Source organism: Anarhichas minor, unplaced genomic scaffold (genome assembly GCF_050575085.1).
Source record: "Anarhichas minor isolate MPS153535 unplaced genomic scaffold, ASM5057508v1 ptg000010l, whole genome shotgun sequence".
In the NCBI taxonomy this organism is placed as follows: domain Eukaryota; kingdom Metazoa; phylum Chordata; class Actinopteri; order Perciformes; family Anarhichadidae; genus Anarhichas; species Anarhichas minor.
In genome coordinates, this window is record NW_027466456.1 from 6,440,569 (window position 1) to 6,465,899 (window position 25,331).

At 41.0% G+C, this 25,331-nt stretch overlaps 2 protein-coding genes across 6 annotated transcripts; one reads left to right on the top strand and one right to left on the bottom strand.

The window, feature by feature from the left end:
• The first annotated feature begins 1,012 nt into the window (after positions 1 to 1,012).
• On the top strand, positions 1,013 to 23,478 carry tpm4a (tropomyosin 4a). Of its 4 annotated transcripts, none has more exons than XM_076087873.1 (9): positions 1,013 to 1,332; positions 2,979 to 3,104; positions 17,536 to 17,669; positions 17,817 to 17,934; positions 18,077 to 18,147; positions 18,247 to 18,322; positions 19,439 to 19,501; positions 20,659 to 20,728; positions 21,205 to 22,058. In XM_076087873.1, exons 1-9 carry the CDS (start codon positions 1,219 to 1,221, stop codon positions 21,285 to 21,287), a joined length of 855 nt encoding a protein of 284 aa, XP_075943988.1. In that variant the 5' UTR covers positions 1,013 to 1,218; the 3' UTR covers positions 21,288 to 22,058. The 4 variants fall into 4 exon arrangements, with proteins under 4 accessions (XP_075943988.1, XP_075943986.1, XP_075943989.1 ...); XM_076087871.1 differs by lacking the exon at positions 21,205 to 22,058 and adding an exon at positions 22,073 to 23,478 and having other exon boundaries at positions 1,019 to 1,332; XM_076087874.1 differs by lacking the exons at positions 1,013 to 1,332; positions 2,979 to 3,104 and adding an exon at positions 7,727 to 8,280 and having other exon boundaries at positions 21,205 to 22,051.
• On the bottom strand, positions 23,319 to 24,892 carry LOC142946521 (small ribosomal subunit protein eS27-like). Of its 2 annotated transcripts, none has more exons than XM_076087876.1 (4): positions 24,743 to 24,892; positions 24,191 to 24,296; positions 23,961 to 24,071; positions 23,319 to 23,796 (listed from the first exon to the last, which is right to left on the bottom strand). In XM_076087876.1, the coding sequence occupies exons 1-4, from the start codon at positions 24,746 to 24,748 to the stop codon at positions 23,768 to 23,770; spliced, it is 252 nt and encodes an 83-aa protein (XP_075943991.1). In that variant the 5' UTR covers positions 24,749 to 24,892; the 3' UTR covers positions 23,319 to 23,767. The 2 variants fall into 2 exon arrangements, with proteins under 2 accessions (XP_075943991.1, XP_075943992.1); XM_076087877.1 differs by having other exon boundaries at positions 24,747 to 24,873.
• Positions 24,893 to 25,331: the final 439 nt, after the last annotated feature.

The following is a 25,331-nucleotide window of genomic DNA, read 5'->3' on the forward strand; positions in this document are numbered from 1 at the left end:
TGGTGCGAGCCAGTCCTGGGAATAAGTGTGTCTCTTTGTACTTGTGTGCATATATTCAATGGATCTCCTACTTTAAGGGCCATCCATCTCTCTGCATATTCTCTCTTTGACTGTGACCAACCATGGACACTGGTCTCCATTGTTCACAATCACTCTGATTGTCAGTCTGCTTTTCATCCCTCACTCATCAAACTCAAATATTTGGTGCACAGAGCTAAGGGCTCAAATTTCAGACTGTGTTTCATAACCTCTCACAACTTCTGACACATTTTTTTTTTCGCTGCCCATAATGACACATATGAAATAACCAAACAGGAGCTGCCTGGATTTCATCACATTGTCATAAAACCCAAACAACTCAGTGGTACCATGATAGAGGCAAACATTTGCAGGATGTGAAAGTATGTACCATCACACTGCTTCACAGTGTGCCACAACTGAGTGAAACACACTAATCTCTCTTTAGAACTAGACTCCTTGACATAACAGTGGACTTTGGCAGGGCACCACCTTCAGCTTTAATCCCCAAATATTATGACAGCGTCTACTTTGCATTTAACTCTCTCCCTCTCTCATCTTCTAATATATACACTGTTGAAGGCCCTGAGTGTGAGATGTTGTGCGCCAGCTTTATCCAGGAGGTTAAATGTGGAAACAGGACCTGCGTTTCTCTTGCACTCTCTCTCCCGTCTGACCTGCGGCTCTCACTGAAAACACAACAACCCAAATAAGGAGATCAGCCACGTTAGAAGAGTGAGTGAAGAAGCCAGACCGATCCTTAGAAAAACCTTGGACGGGTGGTTTGATAGGGTGGAGTATGTGTCTGAGAGAGTGATCGTCAGGTAATGGAAGCAGAGTGGTGAGTGAAGGAGCAATGGATGGAGACGATGGAGAGAAAGGATGAAAAGAGGGAGGGAGGAGTGAGATCACGGCCGGAGGAGGAGGAGGGGGTGATCAGAGGCTGGAGGCAGGTTCTCTTGCAGTTTAAATAACTACCCATATAGGGCTCAACTCTCCATCACAGCTCTGTTTGTCTCCTTCCCACTTTCTCCCCCTTCTGTCTCTCTCTCTCTTTCTCTCTTTCTCTGCAGCCTTGTTGGACTCCAGCTCTCTACAGTGCTGTACGTAAGACAGAATCTCCTCAACACAACAGGAGATTAGGGCTTTTTGAAGCTGCAATTTTCCCATCTCAGAGGGAAATCCAACCAAGCAGCCACCATGGAGGCCATCAAGAAGAAGATGCAGATGCTGAAACTGGACAAGGAGAACGCCATAGACCGGGCAGAGCAGGCAGAGACGGACAAGAAGGCAGCAGAGGACAAATGCAAGCAGGTGGGAATGAAAGAGGACATAAAAAGTAGTCATGACAAAGACTATGTCCACAATTAGAAAATATTCAGGGATGCTGTTTTCAATCACTTAAAAAGTGAATACAATAGTAACATTAAAGTTATGGATTAAGAAAGGAATAATTTATTCCTGAAGGAAGTGTTAATCTTTGACTTTTAGTGGATGAGCTGCAAAACATATTTATAAAAATAAAGTGCTTCAAACCTGGCATATGGCATACTTGAGGTTTTCCTTTAAGACTGTCCTCTTTATCCTGTTCTTCAACTAATCATAATACCAGACATACCTTTAATGAAACTTTCTGTAAACAAATTTCACATGTATCTATACTACATTCCTCAAAGCTAATTTACAGCTCTATCGCCATATCACAGCTAAAACATATTTCAAAATATATATTTTTTTGCCATTGCTCAGACACTGGATGTTACATTCAACATCTTGTTGTGACAGTAGGCTGTGGGAAGCACAAATACCTCCCTAAAAGGCCAGGCAGCACTTTCATAAGCTTTCGAAAGCCATGGAGTCTCCATTTTATGTAATCATGTACTTCATTTCCAACTAAAATGTATAACCTAATATGAAGAACACATCCAGGCATCCCAAAATATAAACACATTCTTTTGATCACCAGGGTAGATTTCTGTGCAGTTGCTTATGGGTAAAAGAAAACTCAAGAGTCACCACCCAAACACCACAAACAGATACTGACAGAGATCAGTAGGAACTGAATGTAACACAAATAAGTCAATATTAATGCTGTTTACAGTGAGGCTGATAGAAAGCTCATCAAATCCCCTCATGGTGGTTTTGGCTACTTGAGGTGATGAGACCACCCAGAATCAGGTCTCTTGAGAGGAAAAAGTGAGTCCAGCTCCCTTCGGGACCAGTTGGAAGAGAGTTTATGGAGCCTCTGTGTGTCATAAAGCCTTTTTAACAGGTGTATCCAACACAGGAGACAACACACGCACATGAGAAGCATGCAAATGGATAGAGGCGGACACACATATGGGAGATTAAACACACACAAACTTATTAGGCCCATGGTCCGAGGCGTCTGTGTGTTCTCACTGATAACAGCTGTATTTTTAGACACCAGGAGAGAACGAGTATGGAATTCAGTAGGATTATCAGAAGTACTTCATGGGCCCTTGTGGGGGGCACTGATTAGGGGGAACACTAAACACTGTGAGTGTGTGTGTGTGAGAGAGAGAGAGAGAGAGAGAGCAGGAAGGAAGAGAGAGAGAGAGAGAGAGAGAGAGAGAGAGAGAGGATTCTGCATACCTGGGTTATGTCATGAGATACTGATTGTAAACCAATATCATTTAAATGTTCCCAAACATAATAAAAAACAATTAGACTCTCAAATCAGCCGCTGCTGCTTTACCACTGGTCTGAATTCAAACAACTTGGCCTGGATGACGTCCCATCATTATTTTGGCACAGCACAAATCCATTAAAAATAATGGATTTGATCAGTTTTCTAATATTTTTTTTTAAGTGGGGAAACTGGGGAAAGGGGTTGGATAACAAAAAAACAACAACAACAGACAAACGTAGAATTTGGATAAAAACACAGTGACCTGAGAAGGCGTAGTGAACTGGACTAACAGTCTCTCCTGTTGTAGATGGAGGATGAACTGATGGACCTCCAGAAGAAGATGAAGCAGACAGAGGACGAACTGGACAAATTCTCTGAGGGCCTGAAAGATGCTCAGGAGAAACTGGAACTGTCTGAGAAGACAGCTGCAGACGTGAGTGAAGGGTCACACACTCAGACTGTGCACAAGCACACACAGGGGGGGGGGGGGGGTCAGTTTCACTTCACCTGACTAAAAATGTGAAGTGAAACTGCGATTCCTTTACAGTAATAATGATACAGTCCTATTAATTCCTTAGCGAGGGAGTACGTGTTGACAAGGGGCTTCTGCTGTTGTTGTTAATGATTTGCTTTTTTCGACTTTGACACACACTTACCTATGGCACCGCTGAAAACCAGAGTCCATCTTTCCACAGCTGGATGGTTCTAAGCCAGCACCAGCTGTGGGTTTACTTTGATCCACAGTGAATGGTTTGGAGCAATTCAGAGACTGTTACATTCCTGTGCAGCCAGTCCTGAAAGATGAGCACATGGATAAACTGTAACCCCCTCACCCAAACACACACACTCACACACACACACACACACACACACACACACACACACACACACACACACACACACACACACACACACACACTTTAGGCCCATGGTCCCAGGTGTGTGTTCTTACTGATAACAGCTAGATTTTCAATCAGGTCCTTCAAACCAGAGCGACAGAGAAACTGTATTGTTGATCATCATCATCATCCCTGTTAGGAGCATGCAGCTTGCTGTCTATGTAGATGTCCAGTGTGACAGTTCCAGTAGTTTGTGTACTGTACATTCAGACTTTGCTATAATGACAACAGAAGTATTAGGTGTTTTTGTGCTTTTTACTGTTATATATCATGTAATTATTACCACAGACATACTTTCCATCTCATACGTTCTATAGATGTTGATGTCTAGTGTTGTAATATAAGCACACTTACGCAAATACTGTACTTTATTAGTACTATTTGAGGTACATGTACTTTACTATTCCATGCTACTTTATACCTCTACATTTTAAAAGGAAATATTGCACTTTTTTACTAAACTACATTCATCTGGAAGTTGTAGATCAATTGTAAATCATCTTTTTTTATACAACATATATGTGATCAGCTCATAAAATATAATGCTTTATTATAGATTATTATACATTAACGCATCATGCATAATAATATACCAGTAATACAACAATCCTTTTGCCTAACAAGTACATTTACTTGTGATACTTAAAGTATATTCAATTCATAATACGTTTGTACGCCATCGATTTCTTTATGACTGATGGACAGTTTTAAAAAAAAGATCAAACTCAATGCAGCAGCTTTTATTTCACACATTCTTCTTCCTTGTTAAAATCTGCCTCCTACGTTACCCACAATCCAACTCCACAATATCAACAATTTGGTCAGAGATTCAGGTGTGTTATGCTATGCTAATGTAGCCTTGAGCCACAAGCCTGAAGCAGAGATGAGGTCTGGTAAGCTCACTTCTTTCTGGCTCCAACCCCCAGATGTTTTGCCTCAAGTGAGGCATTTAGTACTCCCCAACACTGGACATCCTCTTTAAGTAAACGTTTTTATGCTGAACATTTACTTGTAATAGAGTATTTTAAAGTAAAATCTCTCAATAATTCTTCCGCCACTGCAGAATCCTTTATGAATCTAGAATCATCCTATAACAGGACGACTGAGCCTCCTTTACCAGACCCAAACTAACTCTCACATTTATGAGAATGTTTTTGTATACACAACTGATTAATTTCAGTAAGCGGAACATTGGAAATGTCAGTTTTCCTGTGACTAATCAGCTGCAATCTGGGAAAAAAGATCACATTTTAGATTGTTGGCAAGACCGCAAACCACAGCGCTGTAGATCAGTGGTGGTTCCTCTGACATTTTAGTGCTTGTGTGTACAGGCATGTGTGTTTACTCGTGTGTGTGTGTATGTGTGTGTGTGTGTGTGTGTGTGTGTGTGTGTGTGAGAGAGAGAGAGAGAGAGAGAGAGAGAGAGAGAGAGAGAGGGAGAGAGAGAGGGGAACTCAAGTATAAAACAAAGTCCAAATTATGGAGTCAATTATGTCCGAGGTACGGATAAAATACCGATCCTACCAGTTAAGCAGTGATTCCTACAGGATTACTAAGCAAACCGTGCAGGGAGAAGCATCATGAAAACAAAAACCCTCCCAGCTGCCACCAAGATGTGGTATTGTTTGAGCCTTGTGGAGGATATCCCAGGGAAATGCAGCGTTGTACTACGAACAAAGAGAAGGGAAGTGTCTGACATACGGACACAGAGACTGAGGCTGAGACACGATTATCCTCACGCAGTGATCAAAGAAACTCCTGAGAAGCCTCACATGTAAAGGGGGTCGAGTGGGCCCCGTGAAGAAGTAGTTGTTGAGGTTGTGGTTTGAGGTGTAGCTTCCACTCCTACGTTTTGTTAAAAATAGATGTTTAGTGAAGTCCTACATATTCAATATTTCCAGCTAGTAAAGCCGCTCTGCTCCACCTCCATGAATCCCCCTCCACATGTCACTTATTAGAGGCAGCAGTCAAGTCGTTACACATCTCAATTCACACAGAGAACGCGGCCAGATCGGAAACCTGGAGGGGGCTGGGAAAGTAGAACAGTGAGCCAAAGCCCTCAACGAGCAAGCAGTTGTGATTCATGAAAGAATAGTGCCTGCACCATCGACTGGTGGTGCTGACATTTAAGTCATGAGACAGAGAGTCTGTCTTTAGGAGCGATCAAAGGCTTAAGATTGTGAGAGTCAAAGAGGGTGGCACCACGGACAGTAGTTGGACTACAGGTATTGATAACAGCAATCACAGAGGCAACAGTTACTGTTTTAGGGGAAAGCTGGACTGTGGGGGCGGCCGGGCTGAGAAAGCAGAGAGCAGGGAGGGGGGCTCTGGTATGTCAGGAATGCAGCTAAGGCAAACAGAGAGCCCCACACTCCTGTGTCTAATGAAATCAATGCTCCAAGGGGGTAAATCAGACAGAGAGAGGCTCAATCAACAGATGCGACTGATTGAGAGGGATTTTCTTTTCTTCACGGTGAGCAGCAGGACTGAATTTGAGCTGGACCTGAAGTGAAGCGAGCTGACATCTGCTGGCCTAGTTGCTCGTCCAGCCAGCATATTTGCCCACAAGGCCGATCGTGTGAATAGAGAACAGAGAGGGTAAACACAGGCAGGGCCGGCAGTGGAAACACGAAGGATGCAGCATAAATCTGATTTACACCCACACAATGAACATCATCTACTGGCAGGCAGGTGGTGGATGATGTTTGTTTGCATACTCCTTCAAGACAAACAGGCACACGGTACCTCAAAAAAACAGAAACATTTATGATGTTGCATATGTTTGTGCATGATTGTATAAAAGTTTACCTAACAGATTTACTGTAGCATCTTGACTGGCTGTAATGTATTAATGTATAAATACACCACGTGGCTAGTTTGCTGTATGTTGTATCTAATGTTCCGTCCTCTGACTTTTCTTAATTTTGTCCTAAATTCTGACTTACTGAAAAAAAAAGAAGAAATTGTATTAATATTTTGTATTTATTTTAACGATACCTGATACTGACTGAGCTGTATCGTAAATTGTAAAAATGATGCACAAGACATTTAGAATAATGTAACGGTACAACCATAAACTTTGGTTTTTAATATTTCACTGAATGTAAGTAATTATGACAGTTCATATCATCAAATGATATTATTGCCTGACACATAACATAAACATTTTTATTAGAATGCCTCGAATTTGGTTGATTACAGATGTACTGAGGGACATTTTACACTTTTAAAATGAACTTGTCAGAGCTCTCAGGTACACAATATAAGTAACGGGACACTGTTTCTGAATACCTTAAATCATATTTTTGGCATGTATGTACTGGTATGTACACAGATATGTTATAAGCTAATATCATATATATATATATATATATCGCTCTAACTCTACACAATATACCATATTATTCAATTCTCAACCTTTTCTCAGCTTGTGACCCTTTATGACCAAAGTAATGCTAAATCATGACCCCTTCCTCACAGGTTGTGTAAATCTGTGAGTTTTGAGTAGATCAACCGAAAAGTTGTAATGTTTCCTTTTGATTTGTTGAGTCTGTGATCTCAGCATCTCCCAAGAAAAGAGCAAAGATTTGAGAAGATGTGTGTCGCATCACTAACCTCTCAGGTCGGGATGCACCGATCAAACTTTTTCTCCCCCAAACCCAATTGTGAGACCCTAATTCAGGGTATTTACCGATACCGGTGTCCAAGTGTTATACTTCACTGTGTAGAACTTTTATAATGACATTGTCAAGGAAACTGTATTTAATGAGGATAGTCATGTCACGGGCGGTATTCTAGCCGCTTCATAAGGTCAGTTGAGTCCGACCAATGAAATGTTGGAAGTTGTTTCGTCATCCAAATACACATTGTACTGCAGATTGTGTTTTCAAGCAGGATGGAGACTTTAAACTTTAAACCTGAGTCTGTGAAGGGACATCTAAACTATGGGCACTGGGCCTTTTTTATCTGAAAGTTACTCATCTTGACTGTCCTTTTTCTTTTGAAAGTCTCACATCAATGATCATATCAGTCACAGGGATCAGCATACACACATACACTCACCATAGACTGTGATACACACACACACACACACACACGCACTACAGGACACACGCCCCGCCCTCTCTGACCTCATCATCCCGATCATCTCTCTCCTCCTCCGGCACAGTCTGGCGCTCTCCGCTCTCCTCGCCGCGCAGCTTTTCTAATCCTTCTCCTCAAACTCTCGTCCGGACCAAAAAACTGCAACATTCCTGAGGACAACCTTTTATACGGCTCACGAACGTATCATTCCTACAGACCAGAAGAAACACCTGGACAGCGTTACTTCCTGGTTATATAACTTTTATAATACTTGAACGACTCCTTTACATTCCAAAGACTTTGGCCCCGGACCTACATCGATTTTTGTCTTTTTTTCCTTCCAAAGTCTTTTTTCTCATTGTCATATTATTCTATATAGACCAACAAAGCAGGACGCAGTAGCTCATTTTATTTTTTGCGCACAACCCAGAAACTGCATTTGTCCCCCCCCCCCCTCAACGTGTAGTCTTAAATTTAGTAAGTAAACAGTCAACAATGGCAGGTTTGAACTCTCTGGATGCTGTGAAGAGGAAGATTCAGTGTTTGCAGCAGCAGGCCGACGACGCAGAGGACCGAGCTCAGGTCCTACAGAGAGAGCTGGACAGTGAACGGGAGCACCGAGAGAAAGTGAGACGATCAAATCCTCAAGCCTACTTTCTTCTTCGGGTCTTTTCTCCGCTCTTCTAACCCCGCTCCGCTCTGCTATCACCTGTCGGACTGTTTCAATGACGCTAACTTCTCCATATTCACCTCTCGGGCTCTAAAAACACAAAGTTACTTCATGTCATTGATTCATTCGCGGGCGTGATTGTGCCACAATGCAAGGCGTTGGTCTGTCATGAAAAAAAAAAAGTTTGGATTCCTGCAGGTCTGTGCGCATGCGCAGTGTTGTCCGATTAACAGGCCGCTGTAGAACTACTGTGAATAATGTAGACCACGTAGACATCATTGAACCTATCGTGCAATTTAATTCATCTATTAGACTGACCAGATTCTTATGGATATAAATCATGTTCATACTTTATTATATTATACTTGTAACTACTTTTTAATGAGGTCTTAGCAGCTTTTAGAGCTGCCAACGTTGAGATTAAGGGGATAATGTTGTGACTCCCCAGGGAAATTAACTTCTCACTCACTTGCTTGCTCAGTGGTATTTCAGCAGGGTGGATGTGTGCCAGCAGCTGCTTGGTTGAATCTCCAACCACCACACCATCCTGCCTCCACTGATGATAGGAAAATAAAGGGCATATATACTTAAAAGCATGCCTACTCTGTTATTAGCGATTCAGAGGAATAGTCTGGAAAATGTGCCATTTTCAACTAGAGTTGGATCTATTTCTCACTTAATCGGTTAGTCGATCAACGTGAAGTGAATCAGCAACACTTTTGATCATTTGTTAATTCTCAAGGATTTTATTCACAGCCCAAAATAGCAAACATTTACTGGTTGCAGCTTCTAAAATGTGAATAACGTCTTTTTTATTAGCCTCCCATGATAATAAACTGAATATCTTTGTGATTTGGACTGTTGGTCAGACAAAACAAGACGTTTGAAATTGTCAATTTGAACTCTGGGAAGGTGTAAAGTGCATTTTTTTTGCTATTTACTGAACATTTTTTAAAGTTATACACGTGTGCTTTCTCAAACTAGAAGCACGGATGTTTTGAAAGTGACTCTTTCGGGGGTTTTTTCATCGCGTCTGTCACCTGCCTGTCTCTTGTCTCTTAGCAGCACAGTTAGGCAACAGTCTTGACTTGTTTCACGTGCTGCTTTATGGTATTCGGTGCCATATCCTTTGCATAGGAGCTGGTTAATGACAGGACAAGTAGACAGACTCGAGGAGAGTGGGAGGGGAAGGTGTGGCTGTAAAGATATGGGAGCCGCGATGATGAAAGGACTTACCCCTTTGTTGCAAACTGCCTATTAGGTAACAGGCAATGTATATTCACATCAATGACGTCAGTAAACATTCATTTGAAAATATTTTAAGTCTTTAAGACATAGTTGTCTGCTTGTCAATATATGTTGGGACATATTAAGTACCTTGACTTCAACACATTGTGATGTTGTGATTGTTTTGGTGGATGCTTTCTGTCCTTCAATAATTCTAATGGCCTATAAATGTTTGTTTGGTTCAAATCTCCAACCTGCTTTAGACGGACAGATGACTTGTATTTCTGGTGGTGCATATTAATGTTTCATCTTCTTGTTGATCAGTGTGCCACATCAGCATTATGGTTACCAATAAGTTTCATTATGACACCACATCAAAAATGAAAATCTCCAACCGATCTGTCATTTTATTCCGTCCATATAGGCAATGTGCAGAGTAACATTTGAAGAAAAACACTTGTCTCCCATTATTAGGACATTGTAGGACAATGAGAGCATTATACAAGAAGGCTGCCATCCTTATGAAAACATTCACATCTGAGTTTAAATCTTTAACCCTTCCAACCTTCCATCAATCATGTTCATCAGCAATAAACGAAGAAGAAGGCAACACGTTGCAGCCAATTAGAGGCAGGTCTTCACTACCCCTGTATTAAGGTAACGATAACGCTTTACCTTAATCTCCTTTATCATTCACGAGGAGTATATAAACACAGAAGTTGTTTATAACACATTATAAAGTAGTTATAAGCCGATATAAGGACATTTTAATTTAACAATTAATAACTTCTTCTCCAATAAGGACATATTTAAAATAGTTACAACTCGTCAATGTTAAACGGTAGTGTCAATCATTATCTCTGTATATATGCCAACACCCACTTATGGAAGCTTCAGAGGAGGAGTTAAAGATGTTGTTAAATCGAGCAATAAACACATTATAAGACCTACATTATACACTATAGTGTATGTAAACAACTTATTGAAAGTGTTATAACTGCTTATAAATGTTAATTCGGTGGATTCAAATTGTCCTGTTTCTGCAACGTGGACATGTTTTTTCCATTTCATTGTGCATTCAAAGTCCAACAGAGCAGTGCACTTGTGTGGCGAGGTTGGTGTGGTCCCATATGTGAATAATTAGGGCAACCTGCAGTTATTCCTTGGCACAAAAACTCTTTTCATTTGAGCACGGGGAGATCAAAACAGGAACCTCGAGTCTGTGGAGGTAATGAATCATTGTTTGGAAATGTGGATTCATCTGAAAAAAACAACAACGTTTGGCCGCATATCTAACTAACAAAATGAAAGTAATTGCTTCGTGTTGTTTCTTGTTTGGTTTTGACGCCTCTGGAGACATTACTCAACCTCTCAATAATGCTTTAAGGCTCTGTCAGATTAAAGAGACATGACATCGTCCTGAACGCTCATTTGACATTCTTAGGTGTGTTTTATTTACAGCCGTTATTCCCAATGAGCTGTTCCTTCTTCAAAGCGTTCACAGCAGTTACTTGTTTGAAGGTTCAGAGTTGAGAGTCAGGCCAAAGATGATGGTTTGTACTTTATTCATCAACCTGAAAGCTGTGTGAGCAACACAGATGAACCAGATTTGCCGCTATTTATTTACCTTGCATGGCAGCTGGATCACATGAAAATCCATCTTGTCAGGTTTCAGGTAATGCGTTTGTATCCGAACTGTCAGTGGGTCAGACCAATCAGCATCTTGTTAGGTGCTGCCGGCAGCTAGGGGCGGGTTTAGGCGTGTGACGTAACGACACAAATAGGGGACAAAGAGGGGACCTCTCCTAAAGAGGTTTGCGTAGATGCTGCAAGAGCATCAGTTATATCAGAACCGGAGAGTATTTATTTATGGAAAGAAGAGCAAAGAACGGCACCGAAGGCTTTTCTCAATGGTGAAGATGTTGTCCCCCTTGTATTACGTAAGAGTGTTTTGAAAGTTCCTTTTCCAAACAGTTTCCAATGACTGCTTCTCAGATTATTCTGTGTAATGAAGCATCTGGTGGGTCTGGTTAGCTCCTTATAATATGGAAGCAAATTTGTGAGTTTCGCTTCTTTGTGAGACAAAATAATGACTTGGTGAACTGCAGAACAATCAAATGATAAAAAAGACATAAAAAGCATAAATTTCCCTTTTAGAAGTTTTTGTATGTATGCTGTCTACGATGGTCTCCATGGTGATAATTGGTGTAGAATGCAGAAACAGTCAGTGATCCATATCTAAAACCAGATGAAAAGGGAAGTGGGACTCAAAACCTCCTCTTATGGTATAAGAGTTGGGAAGCAGGTCCCCCCCCCCCCCCACCACACCAACTGCCCCTCCCAGGATGTCGTCTGCCGACTCTGGTCCAGCACTTCCTGTGCTTCCTGTCCCTGAGCTCCATCCCTGATCAACAGGAAGATTGGTTTGTGTGGTGGAATGAGTGTTTACACAAGTTAACATATATTCCAGTCTGGTGTACAACTTCAGTGAAAGTTTAATACTTAAACACATCTTAAATGTGAATGAGCTCTTGTCAGTTCACTTGACGTTAGATGTCTTATGGCGATGGGGGTCAGCTATTGATTTAATCTGTTTCTGTATAGAAATTCTTCATCTTCATCGACAATAATGACTTTTACATTGGATTTGCGAGACACACTGAAGTTGTACTCTACCTACATGACAACCGTGAAAGCTAATTGCAGGAAGTAATTTAGACATACTTCCCTCAGCTCACCAACCAGCAAACAGACGAAACCTCTAGTTCATTTTCAGAAACTGATGAGCTTGACGGTTTTCAGCTAGGCCTCTAGCAGACTCCACAGATTCCGTGGAAAGATTTACTTCCTGGTTTCACTGTTTTCTTTGGGACATTCTCCCTGGGAATAGCTCAACTTTCCAAATATAACTGCCACATGCTGATACGTTTTGGCAGTCGCTGGCATTCTGGAGAAAACTCCCATGTTAGTGGCTTGTGGCTTAGCTGATTATGCAGGCCAAGGGTGCGGGTTGCAAAGCTAAATTTGCTATAATGTCATTAAGTAGCATTTAGAGTGGATATGATGCCGGCCTTTTCCTTTATAGATGCATGCAAGGCTCAGTGAGATGCTTTAAACATGCTTTTGTCAACATTTTGTTAGCATGTTGGTGCTAGTACTGCAGAGTGGAAGTGGTATTCATTTAGCCTGAAAGCACTTTGTTAAAAGTTGTATTGTTATAGGATAAACTGCTGAAAACATTGCTGGTAGTTAAATCACCTGTCCTCTATGTGTTCAGAGACCACACAATTAAAGATCAATTTTTCCCAAAATGTCAATAAGTTACATGTAAATTCCAACAAAATCAAGAAGGACAACTGTCTAAATAGTTTGGTTTCTGTTATATTTTGTAGATTTCCTGAAGGGCCTGTTAACAAATGGGTTGCAATGAACCTGTTGTCAGTATTAAACACTTCAGTACTCTGCAGCAAAGACTCAAACCAGCTCAAGATCTGTGTGAAAGTCTGACAAACTACTTTTTGCACAGAGAGATCTCATTGTGATGCTTGTCTGGAAGTTTAACGACCTTCTTTTACATATCACACCTCATGACAGGCTGGCCTATACCTTGTGTGCAGCTCTCTTTGCATGCCAGATCTTTATGGTAAAAAGATTACACACTCACAGACACACAGTCACATTGAGAGTGGCGAGCAGCAGTGTCAGGAATAACTTCCACTGAAACCCAACAGCATTGTGCAGCTCATTAGCCCACTGCCCTGGAATCAGCCAATAATTAGATTCCTCTTTCACTTGTCCTTGATCTTGTCTTTAATACACTCAGGTTTTTCTTAAGTCACTCCCAGTGGAACTGTGCTGTATCTTCAAGTCAGGCGGTAGACTGTTTACGAAGTAGGGACCAGTGACAGAGTGGTAAAGGAAAGACACATTAGCGTCCTAGGACCTTACAGACAAATATCCTAACTGCTTGTCTTAACTTAAGTTTCAAAGAGCATATCTTTCTATATCAGAGGCAATTTCTAAACTCATGGCAGTGTCCTATCCCATCTAAGAGCTCTCATCTAACTAAAACTGTAAATTTGATTGTTCAGTTGGCACTTCTTCTGTCATGCCTGTTTAGAAAATTCACAAGACTGCCTGTATCTTTGATTAGAATGGACTGTAGGATGCTTGAGATGGACAAGCCATAATATCAACAACTCTCACTCTGACAGGTTACTCCAGCCGGCCAAAAATACGTCTGGCACATGCGTCAAATGTGTCATTTTTACAGTTGAGGTTTTTGTATGGATTAAACAAACAAGACATAAAAGGCACATTTTTGTGAGCTTTGGACAGAGTCAAGCTAACTGTTTCCCTCTGTTTCCAGTCTTTGTGCTAAGCTAAAATGTTGAAGTATTCCTTTAAGAATTGTACAGCCACTATGACTGAATGCCCTTTAGCAAGGCACTAACTGGTCAAGGGGAGCTGTTAAGTAGCTGACAGTTGCTGACATACCACTCACCTCTTAGAATGCACGGTTACATATTAAGCCAACTTGATAACAGAGCAGCTACTTGTGGTCCAGTATCTTTTACAGAATATACAGTATATATGTGTGTGTGTGTGTGTGTGTGTGTGTGTGTGTGTGTGTGTGTGTGTGTGTGTGTGCGTGTCTGTGCTCACTGCCACAATCTTCCTGATACTCCACCACAAACATTCCCCATAGTTTGTTTTACCTTATAAGGCAGTGGTGCGTCCCTGGCAGCCAGAGAATGCAAAGTGGTTGCTAAAGGAAGGGGCATGGCCAGAGACAGAGAGAATACCAGCTCTGAAAGAAAGAACAATCAAAGGGAGGAAATGAAAGAATGTTTGGCAGCTGACTTCCTGTCACTGTTTTTTCAAGATCCTCATTTGCAAATTAGCGTTCAGTGTCTATCTTTAGAGTAAAAGTTTGTCATTCGACTTTTTTTTTACCTGAACATTGGAGTCACATTTGTTATTTTTGGCAAAAGCTTTGCATGTTAACGAGCTTGTGTTGCTCTAAGCATGTGTTAAAGGAGTTTATTAAGCTGTAGGAAATGTATTTTCAACACTACATTAAGGACTTACAGGAAAAACCTCTTCTCTTCCGTGGTCATGGTTGAGTGAATTAGAGGCATGGGAGTATGTACTGTATGCACATACGCTTTTTACTTGACACAAGGCTGTCTCTGTCTACAAGGGAATCCCCCCCCCTGTGATTTGTAAATGCTGATGACAGATAACACCCCAGGTTGCACACATCTTATTGCGAGCGTAGATATACTGCCGCAAGGCTTCTTGTATTTGTGTGTCGCTTGATGAATGACGACACACATTTTACTTGAAAGGAAACTAGCCGGTTGCTAGCTGGTGATGTTTGTTAGAGAGAGGCACGTATTGACCGAGTGACAGTGTTTGTTTGCATGCTTGCAGAGCGTGCGTGTGTCTGGAAGTGCATCACAGCGTCTGATGTGCCAGTGTGGCTGAACCTAAAGGCTTGTGGATAGTTTGTTTGTTTGTGTGCAGGCGGTATTCTTCACAGCACATTGCTTCACTAAGGGAGAAGCAATATCTGTTATTTCAGGCTCCGGTTTAATTGTGCTCAATGTTTCTCACTCACACAGATGTAGTGTCGACAGACGCAGACCCGTGTGAAGGACATCGCTGATGAGATTGCAAGCTGTCCGACCGATTTGTGACCTTTCATTCATTCCGTGTTGGGTTAGGTTTTCCTCTGTCAAGTGCTGGCTGTTTTAAGGCACGTCAACGCGAGTCCGACAGACATTTCCTGTCTCATATCAGCGGCCTCCCCTGGCAGCTCTGGGTGCAGGAGGGCAGGACCTGGGAGAGCACAGAGAAGGAGAGAGAGAGAGAGAGACAGAAAAAGAGATGTGGAAAGACTGACTGACTGGCTAGTCAGCAGTTTAAGATGACATGGAGACGTGGGGGAGAAAATCTTAAAAATTATACAAGAGGCCAGTGCCAGCTGCCAACGAGCAGGAAACCATGCTTTCATTTCCTGAAATATTGAGTGTCTGACAGAATGGAAGATGAGAAGTCTATTTATTCTCGGCACAAACAGACTTAATAACTCTTTTCCATTGAGCTTTCTGAGCGTTCTCTTCCCTGCCCTGCAGTGTTACCTTTCCTCCTCACTGCCAATCCTTTCTCTTTTGTCTGTTCTAATGACTTTATCGTGCCAAATGCTGTCAGAGTGACTCATCTACCTGTAAGCTGAATGGCAGACACTCTTGACTGTTGATCCGACTGGCAACCTGACTTCTGAACTGAATGACTAGCTAATGAGTCACTGGCCTACTAACTGCTGCTCTGTAACTGAGCACAGAATAACGTCTGTTTGTCTGAGAAATCCCCAGGTGTTTCATTTTAGTAACGGGGAGTTAACTCGTGTGAGTACTCTCAGTTTGAATGAGTAATTCAGCATTGTGGCAGTTCAAACGTGGAGTTATGTTGTGGCGTCTGAGCTGCCTGGTTGTCAGTGGACAGACTCTTTGTTGTGACCTTTGTATGATAACTGAGGTGGGCGGGTTTCCAGGTTGAAAGCGGCTCCCTAGGAGGTGGTGGTTGGATAAACTCACTGTCCCACTGAGAGGAAATGCCTGTTTAGTTGTCTGTTTTCTTTTTCCTCCCTCTGCCTTTGTTTACCAAAGGCAGATGAGAAGAAGCTCAATTGTCCGACCTACTTGTCCCAGTTCTGCATTCACAGTCACAGGAAATTGAGATTTTGTAAACGTTTCATTCAAATCCAAAGTCCCGTGATCTTCAGATATTAAAAAGGATTACAGTCTCCAGCCAGACCGCTTCTGTAGAAGATCCTCCAAGGACCTCCAGCTGTCTCCGTTTCTGTTATTATCCATCAGCGAGACAACTATTGATTTGTGAAACATGAGCGGGCCCCAGAGAGCGTGACGAATAGATTACAGTACCTCACTTACAGATGGAATTAAATATATTTTAGTTCACTTGCAGTCAGACTTCTTCATGTGGATTCAGTCGTTGTGTCTTAATATGAGTATACACAACACAGGTGCAGTACTGGCAGAATATCCCCCTACAGTCATTACAATACAACTGTATTTGAATAATAAGAGTGCTTGCAGAGGCATTGCACCAAATGTAGCTGCCTTTCTCCCAACATGTCTGCCTCGATCCACTAGCAACACCTTTCTGAAGAAGATGCACAGTTTCTTTGCAGTGGTAAATCTGGTGAAACTCTGTTTTCCCCTTAACGAGTTTAGATATTCCATAATAACACACAACTTTAGTTTTTTAGTATATAAACTGTCGCCGAAGATGAAAAATCTCTATTATTCAAAAAGTCTTACTTTAGGGGGAAATTCAGTATTTTCCAAAATACATAATCACTTAATCGTAACCGTTCATTTTTATAAAACAGAGGTTGTTTGGTTTAAAAATGGAAGAGAAGGAGATTTTCTGTTCATTCCATTTTGATGAGACAAGGAACTTTCAGTCAGTGACTATTGCTCTGCACTCCTCGTGTGAGAAGCTGAGGAATAAAATGCCAGATTTTAAACACAGTCAGGAAAACACAGGACAGGACAGAACGCCTGATTTCTAGAAAAATAAACTTTGATCGATGTCTCATTCTCTTTTATTTAATTTCAACATGATCTTAGAAAGAGCTTTATATTTAAAAGTGTAGAGGTAAGCTTATTTTAGAGTGGATTTATCAGTGTTTGTTTTTACATATTTGATTTTGCTGTGCAGACAGAATAAAACTACAGGTTGCTGTCCTTTTTTTTTTCTAACTGTTTTATATATTTTTCAGCTGCTGACTTTTCTCTCCCCCCCCCCCCCCCCCCCACTGCCCTCTTTGTGCCTTTTCCTTCTCTTTCTGTTTTATGGTGGGGAAAAAAGGGGGAAGGGAAGACCAGCTTGGATGATTTAAAGTTGAATGAATGACTAAATTTCTCTCTTCCCACATATTTTCCTTCTCACAGGCGGAGGGTGATGTAGCAGGTCTGAACCGTAGGATCCAACTGGTGGAGGAGGAGTTGGACCGAGCCCAGGAGAGGCTGGCCACAGCACTGCAGAAACTGGAGGAGGCTGAGAAGGCCGCAGATGAGAGCGAGAGGTCAGTTTGTGATAAAAATAGATTCAACTTGATCTTCTTTAGATTTGAATTTTGTTTATGTGCATTTATGCCTGCAATTGTGTGAGAATGTGTGTTCCTGGCTTTCTAAACATCATTCAAAGCCTTATTTATGTCTTGTCCAATCAGAGGGATGAAGGTTATTGAGAACCGAGCGAGTAAGGATGAGGAGAAGATGGAGATTCAGGAGATACAGCTGAAGGAGGCTAAACACATCGCCGAGGAGGCCGACCGTAAATACGAGGAGGTGAGTTTGACAGCGGGAGCTGGTTCGGAGCATTTGCACTCCACTCTTCATTGTAACTTTTAGTCTTTAGTCTGACCTACTTTTGTTTGTTCGGATTCTGTTGTGCTTCAAGACCAAAAACCTTTATTGATTGTTGTCCCAGGTTGCCCGTAAACTGGTGATCCTGGAGGGAGAGCTGGAGAGAGCTGAGGAGAGGGCCGAACTCTCAGAATGGTAAAACTAGTGAACACACTAACGCGAGAGCAAATACACACATGGTCGCGCCTTTCGCTCTTCCATTGAAACCAAGCATGTGTCTGTCTCCCTCCACAGTAAAGCCGGGGACCTGGAGGAGGAGCTGAAAAATGTGACCAACAACCTGAAGTCCTTAGAAGCCCAGTCTGAGAAGGTGAGACTGTCATGTTGCATGTGGGTGATATGCATGCCGATGACTGGACCGTGCAGCAGAAATACACATTTAGCTATAAGTATTACTTCTTTTTTTGGCCTCCTGAGCTGCCAGATTAGTGGTCTTTTTCCACACAGGACTGCAACAAACTTCTCTTTTTTTTATCCAGTAATGTCCAAGATAAACATAATGTCAGGCCTATTTGAAAGGCTAGCCACAAAGTGGTAGAACAAATTAAATGCATCTGTTCAGAATGCATCAACGGAAAAACGAATTTTTCTAATCATATTGGCAAATACTTAGACAGCTGATTAATGGTTTATGGAGTTGCTTTCCTTCTCTTTCACAAATAAACATTCTAAATATATACAACATCACATACTGAACACCCGTTCTGGCGACCAGCGTGTGCTCATCTCCACTTCCCTGTATGCTATCATTGTTCTCATGGCTCAGTGGACAGTAATTTGAGTGAGTAGGGAGGGAGTAACCACATCACCAAAGTATTGTTTCATACAACCGGCATTATAATTGTGTATCATCAGGCCGTACTTACAACTTCAACTATTTATTTTCCCCTCAGGTTGTTTAGATGCAAACCTGAACGTATCAAGATAGCTGGACAACCATGATAATGTAGATGTTTGAATCTGACAAATTTAAATTCTTTAATGTCACGTGCACAATTGCTAAGAAGCAATCATTGGTGATGAATATGTTAGATCTTAGGCTCCCCCTAACAATGTTCATTAAAAAGCTAGTAGAGACCTGCAGCGCATTCTTCCTGCTTGTTACATTAAATTCCTCCCCAGGCACCGGCAGGCAGAATGACGGCATGCCAGACTTACCACATGACTTTAAGAAATACATGCCATTGCTTTGTTCGGTCAGGCCTGTTCCCAGGCCATGCTAACGCCTCGCCTCTTTCGTGCCACTACCTCTCTCTCTGCATATCACTCCTCAGAGGGAGTGGTGCCATAGCTGTTAGAGCAATTATTATCCTTGTATGATGAGTGTGTGCATTCACATTGTGTGCATCTGTAGGTGAAAGAATGAGTTTGCATTTCTGTAACTGATTAGGTAATGCTGTTTCTCTGTGTCTCTGTATGTCAAAAGTACTCCGAAAAAGAAGACAAGTACGAAGAGGAGATCAAAGTTCTGACTGACAAACTGAAGGAGGTGAGATCCTGATTATGTATTGTATGATTTTTGGGGGGGAAACAAATCAGCAATGTCCCAAATATAAGCTGGCACTATTGTGATACTTTAAGAAGAAACACTGCGACGGACTTGGTAGAGGACTTGGACACATACAATGTAACTGCAGTGTCTCTTGGTCAAATCAGGCCACGTCATCATCTGATACTCTCCCCCTACGTTTCCTATCTCCCTCTACTGGATACGTCTTTAAAAAAAAAAAGAAAATGTCAAAAAATAATCAACTTACTCATCAAGTTTTCATTAGATTTAGGATGTTATTTTTGTTACTAAATGGATGATTTTAACTGGTTCTACATTCATTTTTATCTGTTTGAAGTAATAACTCACTCCCAAAATGATCAGCTGTGTATGAATTACTCCCCCCGTACTGTTACCTTGAGTTTCTTGAAATCTTTTTTACTCTCGCATGCATCCGCTGTAAATGGAGAGTTTAGAAACAGAGAGAAAACTTGATGAATATGTAAATGCTGCGGCGTTTAACATCAGCCAACGTATCACATCCGTTTTCAAGTACTCTCACAACTCGTGCATTGTGATCGAAGTCTCATTTGTCCAGTTGTGTGCTCACCACTTCCCAAACACATGAATCTCCGCTGAAACCTTACTATTTAAAACACTTCCGCATAAACAGTTTCACGCTTGTGCAGGCGCGCTCCTCATCTGTGCGAGGACCGTTTATGTGGAAGTGTTTCAAACGGTAAAGTTTTAGCGACAATGCATGTGTTTGAGAAGTAGTGAGCACACAACTGGATGAATGAGACTTGGGTTAGACTGCACACGCTGTGTGAGTGTTTGTGTTTGATGTAGTTTTGCTGTTATCAAATCCATTCACTTCAATTCATCGAGACTTTTCTTTGATTGTTCACTGCGGTGGCATGCAAGAAAAACAAAGTTTTCTTCACTAACTCAAGGTAGCAAAGGAATTGATATATAAATGATCCTTTTAGGGGTGAACTATTATTATTATCTGCATGCATTGAAAACTTAATGTCTATGGTTACTATGGAAGGTACCGAAAGGCTCTTGAAAACCTGCGGTATTACAGTCTTGAATGTGGAATTCACTGCGTTACAGCCTCTTTACTTTGTAACATGCCGTGTCTGTGTTTCGGTCAGGCTGAAACCCGTGCAGAGTTTGCAGAGAGGAGCGTGGCCAAACTGGAAAAGTCCATTGATGACCTGGAAGGTATGAGATCAGCACCGCTCACATGTCGTAGTGTTGCACCACTTCGTTCCCACTTTGTTGATGAACCACAAACAGGTTGTTCAGCGGAGTTTCTAAAAGACAACTACTCCATGTGTCAGCCAGGCCACAAAGAGGACAGAATGTGCTCAGATGTTTTTTACGTCAGTATTATTTAGTCGTCAAACCGCAGGCAGCTGAGTTTAGAGTTATTGGAGCAGTTTTGTGAGACAGTCAGAGCAGGTTTTAAATGCTGGAAGCTCACCCAGCTTCAGAGCCATGAGCGTAATTATGTATGCATCATTCTTTCTTCCAAACATTTCTGCATTTTTTAAGCCTGACCTATTTTTTTTGTGTCTTCTCCTTCCTCCCTCTGCTCTTCTTCTGCCTCTCATTCTTATCCTGCTTTTGGCTTATTTGTGTCGCCGCTGTCCCTGACAACCTGCCGCCTGTACTTCCTGTCGACCTCTGACCTCCAGATGAATTGTATGCTCAGAAGCTGAAGTACAAGGCCATTAGTGAGGAGCTGGACCATGCCCTTAATGACATGACATCTCTGTAGATGCTCTGACATCTTCCTCTCTCTGCCTCTCACTTCACTTTCTCTCTCTTGTGCTTTGAATTCATATTCTCTCTGTGGATCATACTCTATGTGCCTTCTTCACATCTTTCTATGCAGGAAATGATTAATTAAAAAAAAATTCTTTCCTACTTTACAGCTTTTGTCTCTCAAGTTTAATGCCTTTGTAAAATGATTGATGCATAACCTCAACTACGTACTATACATTACCATGCACTCTGTGATTTCTGTAATTAGGTAACCAACAGTCTGACTTTGTCAAACTTGTAGCTATGTACATTGTACGTCTAATTATCAGGAAGTTTATGTGGGACAAGGTGAGATTTACTCTGTTTTTTGTGTGAATTAATGCAGCTTGAAATCCCCTTTGACCCTTTGAAACACTATTTTGGTTGTAAATCTAACTCATTTTTTAACGTTTTTGATATATGTTTTTCCTGTCTTTACACATGGTAGCATCGGATACAACAAATGCAGCACACAAGTCCTCTAAGACGTCCATAGTGTAATCTACTAACAATCTCTGGCAGAGAATGACAGTCAGCAGTTTATGCATGAAAGGCACAGCGGTGTGGTTGAGGTTTTTGCATGTGGCACAACTTTAATCAAAAATGTTATGCAAAACATCTGTCCAGTAAAACAGTGCTCTGCGCTGTTTTGCAAGGGATGCTGACAAACCTATAAAGGAGAATACATTGCCATGGCTCGTGCAGTATTATTTGCTGATGGTTGAGGCTTCACCATGTCACTTTTCTTTTTCCCTACAGAGAAATTATCACAAGCCAAAGAGGAGAATCTGGGCATGCATCAAGTCCTGGACCAGACCCTGCAGGAACTGAACAGCTTATAAAAACACAGAGAGGAAGCTGGAGAGGATGAGATCGTCATGTAACATTCCTTTAATGTTCGATTCCATTCCACATTTCGACCTGTAAAATCTTTATTCCCAGTGTGAAGGGGGTTTAACTTAATGCTTGTCCTTGATATTTTTTTTTCTAAGGCACAACTTGGTTTCTTTTTTTATGATGGGAAGTAATTTTGATCCCATTGCTTCTTTTCTATCCCCAGCTGTGATTGCAGAAATTCTCCCCAGAAATGATTTTTGACCACTTATTTAGAAAGAACCGGCAACTAACACACCCAAAGAAACCTCAGATTAGGTCACTGCCTGAACCACTGGCTCAATTTTACATTTTATGTGCACATACATACATTAAGCCTCTGACTGATTATTTGAATACATATGCTACAGATGGTGTTGGGTTTTGCTGCGACTACATAAAGGCTCTGAAGTGCCACCCAGTGGTGATACGATGTTAGTCAACAGTCTTGTTTTTCTGATCATGCTGTACCACCAGAGGCTACAAGTTAACAGACATTTGTGTGCCTGTTTTAGCAGTATGCTACTTAATCTGGTTGTGTGATGAGCGTGATGGGGAAATGTACAGGTGACCTAATGGAAAGGTTCATTGATAAATAAACAGGTCAAGGCACATGCTGCCCAGTCTCTCTGGGCCTCCCAACATTTAATTAGAAAAAGAATGGCTCTTTTGCCATTCCCCTATTATCCTGAGGCCTACATGTTGAAGATGCACGGAGTATTTATGTGCATCAAAAGATTTTTACTCTATTTTGTTGTGTGGGAGTCTGTGCAGAACCTGAGAGCTGTGCATGTACAGTATCTAGCAGTGACCTATCTTACCTGTACTACCTTTCCCTAAGCTAGACCTGACCGTTGACACATTCATCATGATTGCCAACAATCTGCCATAATGTAGCCAATATTTACTAGATTTACAATATATTGTATTACATGTGCGAGCTAAACCCAAAACCACTTGAAGCTCAAGTCAAGCTTTTATCAACCACGGATACTTATTGTATATAGTAGAATAATGTTAGGTATTTGAGAAATTGTATTGCTATGATTATTTTTGGTTTTGTTTTATTTACACGACTTCTTATTTTGCCAGGGGAACTCTCAAGACCAAAGAACACACATAACACAGACAATAAATTCTTTAAATGTTTTATTTTTGTTTATGATGGTCATCATGGTTTTTATCTCATGACAGGGCAATGAAAAGTGCCTCACACATGACCGAGGCCATTTTGAAACATTTTGACCCCCCCCCCCCCCCCCCATGTCAACTTAATAAATGTTTTACAGAAATCATGACTCATTGGACTTTGTGTGCATTTTGAAGGATTCAAAACATGTTTTACTCATTCAATAGCAGTAGATAAAACTACTCTACATAAAAGTGCTTTATATGATTTACATGCTGATATAATTCATTCTTTCCTGCTCTATTGTATGAAACACTGCGGGGGAGGGGGATGACATTCCACTCCACATTTTCAAGATACAGATACATTTCTGTACTAAGGATTTAACACTTAAACTCAAATACAGTCCAGTCTTCCAGCTGCCCGTCATGGGTGTTTAGCACATTTTCTGTTCAGGAATATTTCTTTCTGAAGGCACAGCCTAGACAGACAAAAAGCAAATGCTTCAATATCTCATCATAGTCAAAACCATAAGGATAGGATTGAAACCTTCATGAAACAGTCATATTTGAACATATATCCACTCACTTCCATACCTTGGAGAAATCCAAAGCAAAATAAATACATATATTCATGTATTTTTACCTTCAGTTAGTCTGCATTTCCCCCCTGCTGGTTGACAGAGGATTAAAGCGCAGCCTGCACAAGGTACCACTGTCTGGGCATGGCTGAAGATGGTGGTGATCTTGTAGCAGCCTGGGGAGTACAGAGAGTAAACTCAATTAGAATATACCACTTTAAGTTAAAGCACTTACTTAATCCCAAAACTCATTAGAAAATCAATAATAACATTTAGCTGCATGGTGCAGTCTTACCTGTGCACTTAACATCCATGAAGTAGGAGTTGGGACTCTGCACCAGCCTCTTCTTCTTGTGCTTACTCCTCTCCTTGGCAAGACTGGGGTACAACAGATCCTTATCCTGCAACCCAGATAAGAGGATGGTTAACTTTGTCATTTCAGAGAACTGAAGGAATATCTTGTGTTTTTATTATTTCACTTATTCACTGAATGACAAGGCAATAATATGTGGTTTATGTTTTGATTATGCCGTAATGCCCCCTATAGTCTGATGAATGAATTTGTACTTTGAGCAAGTATCCTCGGACACAAACATGTCCAGGCAAGCCCAGGTATCATATCTGAGATGCTAAATACACCTGTATACTGAATACAGATAATGGTTATTTGAAATACTTCTGCATTTTAACGCATATTATCCCATGTATCAACTGATAAATACATATTTCTCATTCTGTTATATTATGTTTATCCACTGACTAATAACAGCTTTCTGTCCATCAAAACTGTTCTACAAGTTCTAACTACAAAAACATATCGAGCAACACAAATATTTTCTTCACTTACTTGCATTTTTGCTCAAATCACGCAGGTTTATCTTGCAATGCAAATACGATATAGAAAGTGAAATTTCAAGTGCGCCCTCAACTGTACTTTGTTGTTGTAATGTTCTGACGTGCGTTTACAGTTCAGTACCGGAAGAGACTGAGCAGGCGGGGTCTTCTTCTTTAAGGGAGGGACAACAGATTGTAGTGGATGGACTGGTCCACGTTGAGTACATAATAATGCTACTTTAATAATTACTTTTGCAAACAGTACAAAAGGCACTAAATATCAAATTAAGAGCCCAGAGACACTTTTAGGAATCAAAAACAATGAATTGATAGTCGCTGTTCCGACTAGTAGATATGTTGTTTTTTTAATTTTAAAAATGATGCATTCACTGTAGACATTGAAAAACCCAAATAAACTTTTCCTAAACAGACTTTTAGACTGTCTTTAAACTCTTGATATTTATGGAAGCCCATTTACACCACTATGATGAAAAACTAAATATCCTGTAAGTCATAATGAGATACTATCTCAAAATAATGACAAAGCATCTTATAATTATTACTTAGCATTTCATAATTATGACATAGTATCTCATAATTAT